The sequence below is a fragment of the Helianthus annuus genome, chromosome 2 (genome assembly GCF_002127325.2).
Source record: "Helianthus annuus cultivar XRQ/B chromosome 2, HanXRQr2.0-SUNRISE, whole genome shotgun sequence".
In the NCBI taxonomy this organism is placed as follows: domain Eukaryota; kingdom Viridiplantae; phylum Streptophyta; class Magnoliopsida; order Asterales; family Asteraceae; genus Helianthus; species Helianthus annuus.
In genome coordinates, this window is record NC_035434.2 from 127632769 (window position 1) to 127646291 (window position 13523).

The 13523-nt window shown below is 38.0% G+C and overlaps 2 protein-coding genes across 2 annotated transcripts; both read right to left on the minus strand.

Annotated features, from left to right (window-relative positions):
- Positions 1-5858: 5858 nt before the first annotated feature.
- Positions 5859-6605, minus strand: LOC110895549. Its single transcript, XM_022142875.1, has one exon. It carries the CDS (start codon positions 6603-6605, stop codon positions 5859-5861), a length of 747 nt encoding a protein of 248 aa, XP_021998567.1.
- Positions 6606-8108: 1503 nt separating this feature from the next.
- On the minus strand, positions 8109-9105 carry LOC118485705. The gene is made up of 2 exons (XM_035982112.1): positions 8637-9105; positions 8109-8572 (listed from the first exon to the last, which is right to left on the minus strand). Exons 1-2 carry the CDS (start codon positions 9103-9105, stop codon positions 8109-8111), a joined length of 933 nt encoding a protein of 310 aa, XP_035838005.1.
- Positions 9106-13523: the final 4418 nt, after the last annotated feature.

A 13523-nucleotide genomic window follows, 5' to 3' on the forward strand; every position in this document is an offset into this window, starting at 1 on the left:
AGTTGGGATTAAAAGTAATTTGAATAGGAAACTCTATCGCATCGTGACGCTCGCAATCGCAATCAAAACGACAAGACTCGTCGCACCGAACACTCGAATCAAGTGGCTAATCAACCAGGTGACTAGCCGGTCGACCAGCCGCTCGATCGAGCTACCACTTGATCGACCAGCCATTCGATCGGGCTGCCAACTCGATCGACCAGCCACATTCCATCCTTTCCCTTTATGGAAACCCTATAAATACCCCTGGCAACATCACCAAACTTACCTTTTCTGCACTCTCTCGTCCGACCAGCGCTTTTGCTCACCTTTTCTTTGATTACTCGCGATTCCGGTAAGATCTCGTCCTAAATCTTGTACTTTCTTAATCTACACACACTCCTACACCTTTCTATCTTTTGAATCTTAACTTTTAACAGTGAAATCACTAGATTTGAGGTGTTCTAGGATGATGTCATCATGGTGTTCTTATGAACTTCATGTTTTGGCTTCAATCCACCAAGAACAACTTAGATCTAACCGATTTCCACACAAATAAACAAAGATCTTTCATAGATCTGAACATATTCAAGGTGAAAAGGATTGAAAGATAGTTTTCTAACTTTCTTTCAACTCTTTTACACTCAATGCACACAAAACCGATAGAATCAGAACTTGTTCTGATCTTCTACTCTTTCTTGTCGAAGTGTTGGTTCAAGATCTGGATTCTATCCATGAGCTTTCCGATTTCGGGTTAAACATGGAACACCGTCTCGAACAGTTAACTGGCCGGGTTTGGGTGATTCTTGTCCGGTCAGGTTACTTAGTCTTGATGAGGTTTCTGTTGTCTAACACGTTATCAAATCATCTCAAGAAAACGACAAGCTATCAAAACAACCAAGGACGAAGACGATCAGGTCGACTAGGTTGGATTGTCGCCCGATCGGACTGCTGTCCGATCGGAATGTCACCCGACCGGGTTGCCACCCGATCGGCTTGCACCTTGGGTCCCACACTTAACTTTTATTTCCAATATTCAAGGTTTCAACGTTGAACGAATTGCTGCCTGGTCGGATTATCACCCGATCGAATTGTCACTCGATAATGTGATGTTTAGACCTTAACACTGAAACAATTTTTCAACATGTTCAATACAAGCGAGTTGCCACCCGATCGGACTACAATCCGATCGAGTGACAAGCTGCTTTGACCTTGTTCTCACTAAAGTGTCCAACCAATCGGATTGTCGCCCGATCGAACGACCGTTCAATCGATCGACCTGAAAGGTAGAGATACTTCTATGTTTTCAAAATGCTACAACGAAAACTTCAAAAGACAAGCCATCATACACAAACATATCTTTCCCAAACGAAGAAACAATCCACTCAAAAGGTCACCCGATCGGATGACCATCCGAGCGGATTGTCACCCGATCGACCAGCTACTCGATCGGATTACCATCCGATCGAAGTACTGTTCGATCCACTGACATCTCTCACTGATTTACGTATCACTTATCGTTTATACTATCGTTCTGATCAGGCTAACCTTACTCCCTAGCGCTCCCTTCAATCCATCAATCGCTGTGAGTATACTCGATCCCTTTTTGCTTTACGCACTTTTGGGTGTTACATACGTTATTATTCTAAATCACATCGAACACACTACGTTATACTTTAAACGCTAACCGTTACCGCATGTTATACGTGACTTAATGAATGTTTGTTTGTTATGTTTACACATGGAATGCTGTCTACCTGCCTTAGCAACGATAGTACTATTTATTTGGACTCAGCACCTGTTCACTCAGGGGTTATTAAGGACAATTTGTTACATGGCTCACAGTGGTGAGTGTGTATTACGAACTGCCTTGGGCAGTCAACCCGCAATCATTGGTATCGATAGGATCATGTCGATAACTAACATGCCTCATTTTACACTGTGTACGTGCTGGTTATGCGTAACGATTTCGAACTCTATTATATCTATTAAACTTGTATGCTCACATTTACTATGTGTATTGACTTTTACTTTAACATATGTGACAGGTGCTTAGGATGCTTATGTGCTTAGCTTGCTGTGAAATCGAGGCTAGGCAAGGTCTAGAAACAAATAAACAATTGTCTGTATTATGAAATCTGAGTTGTCGGGATAGAACAATTTGACTAGATCTTGTCTGTAATAATTATGTTATCTTTTATGACATGGTATGGGACATGTTGCTTTAAATAATTGGTAATGATAGTTGTTATGGAAACTTCTGGACAATCTGTTTCGCTCAGTGCCGCGCCCCGATGATTCCGCCATCGGTTGGGGTGTGACATGGATACTTGTAACCTCCTTGTATTCCCCTTTTCATTTTCCAAGCATTGTAATCCGAGACTTGAATCATAATAAAACTCGATCTTTTTATACATTGTTGATACATACTTGTTATACATTCGTAACATACTTGTTATACGTACAAACTTTATGCGCAAACTCGTACTTATTATACATGCAAATTCAGTTTATTCACGCATTTTTTCATACATTTTACTTATGCATTGCACTTACACGCATAAAGCTCTTAAAACCGGGCAAAATGGAACCTTCGAGCAACTGGACCAGTCGTTTCGTGCGAAGGGTGCCCCATTCGTACGAAGGGGCCATCCGCCCCAAGGCCCAGTTGCCCAAAGGGCGCATTCGCCCAAAGCCCATTCGTCCCAAGCTCCTTTCCAGCCTATAAATACGAACCCTCACCTTCATTTCTCACCTTCCACACTCTGAAATTCTCCCTCAACTACTGAATTCGTGCACTTGTAGCTGAATACTTCTAGAATCATTCTAAGTGAGTTCAAGCTCACTAACTTTACTTTTTCTCTCATTTTTCTTCTACTTTTCTACTATCTTTTATACATTTCTTCAATCCTTACAATCTGGTTTCGCAGACTTGCCACGGTAGTCTGTTGACAAGCTCAAGCACATTAACCAAGTTGAAGATTGAAGTTACTTTTCAAACTTTTTATAAACAACTTTCCGATATTTGCAGAATCATGTACCTACCAAGCTCACAAGCTAAGTCTATAACTGTGGGTTAGTGTTGAGGTCGATTCCAGCCAAGAAGATGAACTGTTTAAACAAAACCAAACTATTTTCATCTCGAAACAGAACCATTCGCACGAAGGGACACACCCTTCACGCGACTGGACTAGCCCATTCGCACGAAGGGCACTGTTTTCTCTCGTGCTGGCATTTTCTAAGTGTTGAATGTAACTCAGATCCCCATTCTCGTATGAACGATTCTTTGTTAACAGAGTGTATACTGTGGAGGCCTTAGCTTCCAATCTAGTTCCACCGCCTCACTTGAACTTGCAAACAAACACCCAAATAGTTTCCTAGACCTAGAATGAGTTAACCTCGTCCAGCCTCCAATACTTGGTTTATACCTTCCATGTTGAGATGGCACACCCGGGCTATCCTTATTCGGCTATTTGACATTTACGTTCTGTCATTTACTTTATGTTATTCGTGACCAACCAGTTTGTTAAATTAGTTAATAAACTTGTGCTTTGGTGAACTCATAATGAGGTTATTACCTCCATACATGACTTTTGTGATCTATATGACTATAGGATTGTTACTAAACTATATAATATAACATATAGCATGACTGAGCTCACAACTATAGCCGATTAATGCTTAAAAGTTCAAACGGAATTCTGTCCGAGCAAACAGACCCCACTCGCGTGAAGTCCCCACTCGCGTGAAGGGTACTTCCTGTTCGCGCGAACGACACTTTCGCATGAACGGTTTGTGATACTTCGGTTTCCATTTATTTCGTTTCTACGTTCCTCGTTACTGATTCTAACGGGTAAATCAGGACCTGGGAAATCACAGAAACACAGTGTCATAACAAGTGCATGTACGAAATATATTTTCTGTTTAAGTTATACTTTTTACTTATATACTTTATATTCCAAATCTGAATCCTCTGTTCAAACTCCAACACTCACACCTTTGTTTACCCACTTGTAGGGTAACCTCGGTGTTCCAGCGCTCTCATCAACTACTCAACAACTCACGGGAATAACAAACGAAGATTTGCAAAACCGTGAGTATACTCGAACGCCCTTTTCACATTTTACACTTTTGGGTGCAACAAACACTTATCAATCTACACAGTTACAGTTACATTTTATGCAATCACACAAACAATCCAAACATGCATGCTTAATACGTTATACTTGATTTGTGTTTCTGGAACATTCTTATGTGATAAACTTGTCATTAACTTCGTACGAGCCTCCCCTTAACATGTATAGCGCTATAGGAGTAACGCACCGCCCGTAGACTTGAGGTCATGTTAAGCTAAAACAGAACGGTCCTTTCATTATTATGAAAGGATTACGCTAGCGGTAATCTTTGGTCTGACACTTTAATCGCATGCCAGTTTTACGTTGATCTTGATAACAAAGTTTACCATGTGGATTCGTTTACATCATTTTCATACTTATGCTATTACCAAACTTGTATACTCGCCAATACATTGTGTATTCAACTATAATTTAAAACATGTTGCAGGTTGATGACTTGATGATCTTCGAATCTAGTAGGGATGCTTAGATACACACTTAGACTACTAGAATTGTTGTTGTATTGTGTTATAGTAAATTGTTGTATTGTTTTAAACATGTTGTATTCTGAAATTTCAATGTTGTAATATGATTTCGTATGTTGTACTTGACAAGTTTTATCAATGAAACAAATCGGTTTTAAATTAAATATTGTCGCAATAATGTTATGAAGTCTCGAGCAATCTCGTTTTCGTCTCACTCCGATGTTTGGCCATTGGTTGGGGTGTGACAAAGGGGCTATCAAGGATGTACTTACCTTTGAGAAAAGTTGTCTGATTTTTCGAGATGATAGAACCAATTACCTTCTTGAGGCAATTTGCATGAATTTTAGAAATCGTTTTGCTTATAACCCCGATTAGATTGATCGGTCTATAGTCTTTCAAACCCATCGTGGTTGGAGATTTAGATTCGTTAGTGCATGCTTATATAATATTCAAGATTTTGTGCTATGATATTTATATATATAGTTATATTATTTTAGCAAATATTGATTATGACACACTGAACTACTGATTGTGTCACACTGAACGGTGACTACTGAATGTGATTATGTGGCTCACTGAATGTGAACTGACTATGCACTGAACTACTGAATGTGACGTACTAAAGGTGACTGTATATTGTTTGATATATATATATAGATATTGTTAGAAAATTGTATATTATATTGTTGTTGTCCCACCGAGTAAACCCCGTTTATTTAGGCGTGCATTTTCCTTGTTATGTATGTTAGGTTGCAAGGATTATTTGGGAAGACTTGGATGGATGGCTCGAGAGATTAAAGACGCACATTGATTTTCATAAAAAAAAATTAAAATGTTTTGTACGCGATTTTGACTTTATTGAAATAATGTAAAGTTTTATAGTTTATGGAATGATGTTCTGACCACTGATATATTGTATAAGTGACACGTCAACCTAAACTGAGTTGGGGTGTTACAGAAGCACTAGTGATGATCTTATTATTAGAAGAGATGCTTGTAAAGATGATGACTAAATGATCTTTAACATATTAGAGATAAGCACTGTAGTGATGATCTCTATTATTAGAAGAGATGCTTGTAAAGGTGATAACTATATTAATTAGTATGATGATTATGTTTTTTTTAACAACAACAAACCGATTTATTCAAAACCGAAAAGGAAAACGACACATAGCAAGATGCTATATGACACACCTTTTCATAGTCAAGTATACAATCCAGAATTTTCTGAAAATACATCAAGGATCGACAAAGTTAAAACTCAATCTAGTGAGACTAATTATTCCGTAAACGTGAAATTCTTCCACTCGTTCCAAGTTAGTTCCATGATCTTTGCTCTAGTCCTCATCCAATCGAAAGACTCCTCTTTGATCTCTTCCAATATCTTGTTTGGGTTCGTGAGTTTGTTGTTGAACACTTTGTTAATTCTATTTCTCCATAGATACCATGCCATTAAAAGGTGGATGGCATATATTATTTTAACCTTCCTTTCGGGCCAATCATTTTTTTCTTGAAATCTTGCTTTCATACTCTCCTGTTGATCACGAAATAGTACTTTGGTCCACACCCAGATTTGTAGCCACACCTCTTTTGCAACCGGGCATTGTATAATAATATGGTCAGCCGATTCAGGTTCTAAACCACAAACCATGCACAAGTCCGATCCCAACTGTAATCCCCTTCTTCTTAACGCAGTCAACGTTGGTATCTTTCCTTCCACTGCCCTCCAAAAAAATAAGTTCACTTTTGCTATTGCAATTCTGCTCCATTCAAAGTCGCCTGGAACCGTGTTTATATCAATTGTACCATACAATTCCTTCCTAACCTCTCTTACAGCGAATCCCCTCTCCTTATTCTCCTTCCATCTCCAAATGTCTTCATTATCACTCAATGATTGTTTTAAAAGTAAAGTCCTTAGTTCTTCCCATTCATTTTTCTCTTCGGTACAGTTTGGAAGCCTACTCCACTTCCAATCCCAAAGAATCCCATTCTGATTACTTATATAATTCTGTCTAACCTTGTTCATCTTACTTTTTGCCAAACAAAACAGACGTGGAAACTCCTCCTTTAGCGGACGACCTGTAGCCCATGTTCCATCCAAAACAACGTTTTATCTCCGATACCAACACTACATCTGAGAGCCCTGTTCACCTCCATTCCTACTTTCTTGAATTCTTCTTCAACTCCCACGATTGCTTTCCTACCCCTGCTAATGATTTCTTTATCGGAATACTGTTGGCAACCCTTCTATTTTGATGAACTGATACTATGACTCTAGCCCAAAGCTGATCTGGTTTTTCTTTGAATCTCCATCTCCACTTTATTAAAAGTGCCATGTTCATCTTTTTAATGCCGCCAACTCCCAACCCACCCATTTTCTTTGCCGTCACAATCTTTTCCCATTTTACCCAACAGATTTTATTTATTCCTCCACACCCTCCCCATAGGAACCGTCTTCTAATTCCTTCAAGTATTTTTACCACGTTCTTTGGAGCTTTATACAAAGACAAGAAGTAATTTGGTAATGCTCCCAATACCGACTTAACTAACATGAGTCTCCCAGCGAAAGATAACATTTTAGCCTTCCAATTTGACAATCTCTTGTTGAACTTGTCAATTATTTCTTTCCAATTAGATACTCTATTCATACTCGCGCCAACTTTCAATCCAAGATACATAAACGGAAGCCTACCCGTCTTACACTTCAGTATGCTAGCCATGGTTGTTATTTCCCCTACATCTGTACCCATCCCATACAGGAAACTCTTATTTGGATTTACCTTCAAGCCTGAGACCAAGAAGAATATTCTCATTATTCTACGTAAAGACTTCAGATTTTCTTTATCCCACGCACCCAAAAAGATCGAATCATCTGCATAGAATAAGTGTGATAAACATGGACCGTTATTTGGTAATTTTAGACCCTTGAATACTCCTGTTCTCACTGCTTTCACCATAAGTACGTGTAAGGCTTCCATCGCAATCGTGAACAAAAACGGGGACAACGGGTCTCCCTGTCTTAATCCCCTTTTATATTGAAATTCACTTGTAGGACACCCGTTAACCAGGACCGAGGCTTTACCCGAGAATAAAATACCCATAATCCAATTTCTCCACCTAGCCGGAAACCCCATATGTGTAAGGACAGAGATCAAAAATTTCCAGCTCAAAGTATCATACGCCTTCTCTAGATCCGCTTTAAAAAGAAAAATCGTTTTCATGTTCTTTTTTGCCCATGATACTATTTCATTAACCATCAGAGGTCCATCGACTATATTCCGGTTAGCAACAAACGCGGATTGTTCATGAGAAATGATACGCCAAGCACTCATTTCAACCGGTTGGCGAGTACTTTAGATATGATCTTGTTTATGAATCCAATTAGTGAAATGGGTCTGAAATCGGATAAGGTTACTGGATCATTTACCTTTGGGATCAGTGAAATGAATGAGGCGCTGCACGACTTTTGTATCGAACCATGTATGTAGAATTGTTCCATCATCTCCATCACCGGTCCTTCAAACTCTACCTAGAATTTTTTAATTACCGCAAAAGTAATACCATCGGGCCCCGGAGCCTTATCCGATCCACAATCCCATACAGCCTTCTTTATTTCCTCTCTAGAGAACTTAGCAATTAACTGTTTTGCCTCTGTCTCCGAAATCTTCGAAAAACCATCCGATGGTATTCTCGCCCTTGATTCCACAGGTTCCAAAAATTTCGTTTTCATATTTTCTTGGATGTGTTTCATAATAACCAATGGACAGGTAATCCAATTTCCGTCGATCCATAGCCCGTTTAATTTATTCCTTGCTATGTTGCAGTTGACAATTGTGTGGAAGTATCTAGAATTTTCATCCCCATCTAATATCCACCTGCTCCTTGCTTTCTGCTGGATATCCTTGGCTTTCCTCCTGAACCACTCTCTAACCTTGTTTTTGCTTGTTCTCCAAAGTTCAACTTCATTTTCCTCCAATCCTCTATCTTCAGCCACTGCGTCCAACCTTTTAACCTGGTCGAATAGCTTCCGTGTACTCCTTCTCTTCAATTTCCTTACAGGCTTTTCTCCATATTTTGATCTCCTCCTTGATCCCCTTTAGCTTATAACCCAGCAACTGATCTTTAAATAGTGCATTCCCATGATATGTCAGGCCCTTTTTAACCACCTCTTCCACCCCCGGTATCTCTAGCCAGCTGTTAAAAAATCTGAATGAAATAGGCCCGAAGTCTGTGGTCTCAGTGGCTAATATGATCGGACTATGATCTGATAATGTTCTTTCCAAAGCTCTAAATGTTGCATTTGGCCACTTCGATATGAATTCGTTGTTTACTAAAGCTCTATTTATCTTACTCATCTTTTTACCATCGCCAGACAAGAAAGTAAATCTTCTTCCCGCCATCGGATACTCTAGTAAACCCGCTGCCCCAATGAAATTATTAAAATGGGATGCATTATTGCTATCAAAAACTGAATTGCACCTGTCTTCGGGTACACAGACTTCATTAAAATCCCAATTAGAATCCATAATCCTTGCACCTCATCACGGATAGATAGTAATCTATTCCAAACACGTCTCCTTTCCAACCCAGTATTAGGAGCATAAACATTAATCACAGTTAACTCTACCCCATCTCCAATTATTTCCCCTTTTACCATTATAAAATTTTGGTCTACCAATTCCGAGCTTTTTTTGAACATACCTGGATTCCACATTGAAATTAAACCTCCTGATCTTCCCGTTGTATCTACTTTAACGTATTCCATGGCCGTTCCATCCCAGAATTTCCGAATTCTTGCTTCCGTTATGTTACTCATTTGTGTTTCTTGTAATGTTAAGAAACTTATCATGTTTTCTTTAATCACTTCTAACTAACGACGCCTTCCCTGGTCCTCCTGCGCCTTTTAGATTTAGGGATGCCCGATTCATTTTCCTAATGCATCCACCTGTTCCTCGTTTATGACCTTTTCAACTTGGTTGATGCCTTTGGTCAAATCGACACCTAGAATAACTCCAACTTCTTTGGTACCTCTTAATTCATCCGCTACTTCATCGGCATTCAGGACCTCTTTACTGCTTTCGGAGTTTGAATCTGGTACAAGAGTTGTATCAGACTTTGCATCTTCTTCCCATTCCGATTCGAAATCGTCCTCCAGCGAGTAACCCATACTCTCCCAACCTTCTTATGTTACCCTTACTTGCTTACCTCTGAATTGTTCTTTCTCAATTTGATTTTCTTTCTGGTAACTCTTTTTCTAGGGTTAAGTCTGGATTCATCCGATAAATCTATATTCAAGTCAATACCTCTGGTTTTCCTCAATTAATTGTTGGGCTTAAGTGCCAGGCCCCTTATGTCCCCTATCAGGCTTCTCTTCCTTTTTTCTGGGTCTTAGCATCTTGATCCATGTTACTTTCATGGGCCGGCCCACTATCAACTTCCTTTTTACTTGTATCCCCTATTTCACTGGATTGTAAACTAGATTCCGTCACGTGTTCATCCATGTGCCTTTCTTTATCGTTAATAACCGTATTGGGATCCACCCCAGCATTAACTTCTTTGGTCAGTACATTCTCTGACATAATAACTTCTTCAACATCTAAACTTTTTGTTTCTTTCGAAATTTCTTTTTCCCCATGAGGCTTTTCGTTCCCCGTCTTTTCGTTCACCAACTTCTCATTTTCCTCTTGAGACTTTTGAACTGACTCCCCCATCCCTGCCGGAGAGTTTGTCGTGGCATTTAATTTTTCCGGTATACTCGGAGCCTGATGTGACGATGAGCCCGGTTCCTGATTTACCCAGCACTTCGTGATGTACCCCGGAGACCATGCTTCATCCATTTCGGATATCCAGACTTCGAAACTAACTCCCTTCCACGTAACTGTTGTCTTTTCTTCCACCTTTTTACCATGACTAACAAGGACACCAACCATATCCATTGCTAAGTTAAGGTCCCATGCATCTGCAGTGGAACTGCTAACAACCCTACCATACTTTCCAGCAATATCCTTCATCACTTTGCTGCACCATATTTGCAATGGAACACCTTTGATCGATAGCCATACCAACCTCTGATATGGTAATACTTGTCCATCCCAAACCTGAAGGTCAGTCAAATCTTTTTCCCACACCAGTTTTGCACCCTCCAAAAATTCCAACATATAGTATTTTCATCATTGAACGTCGCTATGAAACTTAAACCACCAGTGAATCTCAAGAAACCACCCTGACCCCTAACCTGTGATTGCAGTGTATGGGCACTTTTTAAACCTTCATAATTGTTAAAGCAGCCCACGAATGCTTTCTTCTTTCATAACTTTAACGTATCTGCATCTTGATGAACATTGAGGGAGTAATTGACTCTTTGGGATACCAAACAATGAATGTAGATGGGTTAGTTAATACTCATCTGAACCATTACAAGTGAAGGATCGAATTTTGACCCGAACGAGTCTATCAGAGGAGTTTTGATCAGATACAGGTGCGGAAAACAAGTACCTGACGTAGAAACAGCTAGATCTTCACTTAAATCACACTTTTGATTTATATAACAGCGTTTACAACCAAATCTCACACCGGCAGCACCTCAGAATGGAAAACAAGAATGTTCCAAATGATTTCGCTTATGTGGTATATATAGGGACTAGGTTTCGCTTATATGGACATGTACACAAAAGCGAAACCCCCTATTGTACGTATAAGAGAAACTAATAGTTTCCCACATACGGACATGTACACATAAGCGGAACTAATAGTTTCCCACATACGAACATGTACACATAAGCGGAACTAATAGTTTCCTACATACGGACATGTCGGGAAATCTCGTACAATGAGCCCTAATCTAACATTCTAAGACTAAGACACGATACAAGACGAAGTCGACAGATGTATGCACTAACAACAAGTTCTTTGTGTTTTGTGTATTTGTTTAACTTATTGCATAAGAAATTTGTATTTATATCTATATCTATATCTATATCTATACTAAAGAATAAATTAAAATCTTTTAGGTCATGTGTCACTCTGTGGTATATTATCACCCTTATTTCCCCGTCTCTTTTCTACTAAACAATATTTTTTTTTTCATTTCTCTCTCATATTAAGTAATGATATTAAAACTAAAACAATATATATTTAGATATTAACTATGGACAGTAATTATATCATTAACTAAATAAATTTATTATGAAATAAGGTAGAGATAGTTATTATTTTAGATGTTACTTATTATTTTCGAAAAATAAACTTTTATTATGGATGGTTCTTATGCTAATAGATTGTTTTTACATTTTAATTAACTTCACTATTTTAGACAACAAGATTAATTAATCGTTTAAGTTTTTATCCACAAATTTTTTAATTCAAAATTTTATTTTTTATCAATGAAGCTGTTCAATTATATTATTACGAATATGAATTTTACAAACTGAATACGATTTATAGCCATTTCCAATTAAAAAAGATTAAATCATATATGCATATTCAATGATATAATATTTGTTGAATTCCATAATATTATAGCCGAAACTAGCACCAGAGGCGGATTTAGAGGCTATTTACGGGTTCCCAGGAACCCAGTCGATTTGGAAAAAAACGTTTTTTTGTATGCTTTGGAAAAAAACGTTTTTTTGTAGTGTAAACCTTGTATGATTTGGAAAAAAAGGAACCCAGTGAAAAAACTGGCTGGATTCGCCACTGACTAGCACTTTACATTCTTTCAAAGCCTAACATAATTGCCAATTCGTAAATAGTGTCGGAGAGCAATCCTCAAAGTTTAGCAGCCAACCATCAACAATCCACAAAACAAAAGAACAAGAAATAGTTTTTTTTTTTTTTTTTTTTCTGGGGGGGGGGGGGGGGTCAACTTACTTGGATTTTATTATAACAAAAGACTAATGAACATAGTTAACATATGTTGTAAAAAAACTAGCTAAAGTTGTATAAATGACGTTAGTGTGAGATAGAGAATCGGGAACCAACATTTTGATGGTCACGACGATTAACCCAAATCAACACAATTCAATTTCCATTAGCCATCTACATAGATATGAGGTTTTACCATTGCGAGTTACAATTTGTAAACAACTGAAACTAAAATTAGTAATTTAAAAAATAAATAACCAAAACCGCAAACATTCATACCAAAAGACCAAGTTACAATAAAAAAAGAGTATTTTGGATTAGATAACCTCTTTTAACAAAAAATTGTTCGAATTATCTGTATGAGACAAGTAATAACACAAGGTACACTCTCTTGCAATCCCATTGTTCGAATCAAGGTACACTTTCTTGCAATCCCATTTAATTTGATATTTCCGTTTCTAAGTCAATCAAATTTAGTTTGGCATTTCCATTTCTAGTTTAGTCATTCTGATCTACTCCCCCAGATTAATTTTTTTCTTTTGATTACTACTAAAACAAATTTCATACGTTTCTAATCTTTCAGACCTTGTGGTGTATCTTAACACATGAGGCGTTAAGGATGACATGACATGTTAACCAGAGTCGCACACCACTCTCTTCTTGTGTTAAGAGGCGTTAAAGTGGTTATTTGTTAACATGTTAACGAGATGCTAATAGATTGAATTTTTTTTTTCATTTTTAAACACTAAAAAGATTGGGTTATTTGGAGTTAACGGGATTAAACAATTATGAAATAATAAGAAATACAATATACTAATATTTATTAGATATTTTATTGGCAGGAATTTTGAAGTATTTAAAAAAATATAAAAATTAAAACCCTAATGAACCATCGAACACAAACGGACATGAAAAAACACAAAGGAATACGTTACCGAACGTTTACGAACATAAATAAACTAACGTGACCTATATTCATGCTCGTTCATTTAACTTTTTTTGTCGTGTTCGTCCATTTATTGAACGAACAATCACAAACGAACTTCCCGTCGAACTTTTCGCTGAACGTTCAACTCATTTG

Coding starts and splice junctions, on each gene's coding strand:
- LOC110895549 (XM_022142875.1), bottom strand. CDS start 6,605: ATGAACAAGGTTAGACAGAATTATATAAGTAATCAGAATGGGATTCTT.
- LOC118485705 (XM_035982112.1), bottom strand. CDS start 9,105: ATGGATTCTAATTGGGATTTTAATGAAGTCTGTGTACCCGAAGACAGG. Junction 8,573..8,636: donor CAAAATATGGAGAAAAGCCT/GTAAGGAAATTG, acceptor GGTTGGACGCAG/TGGCTGAAGATAGAGGATTG.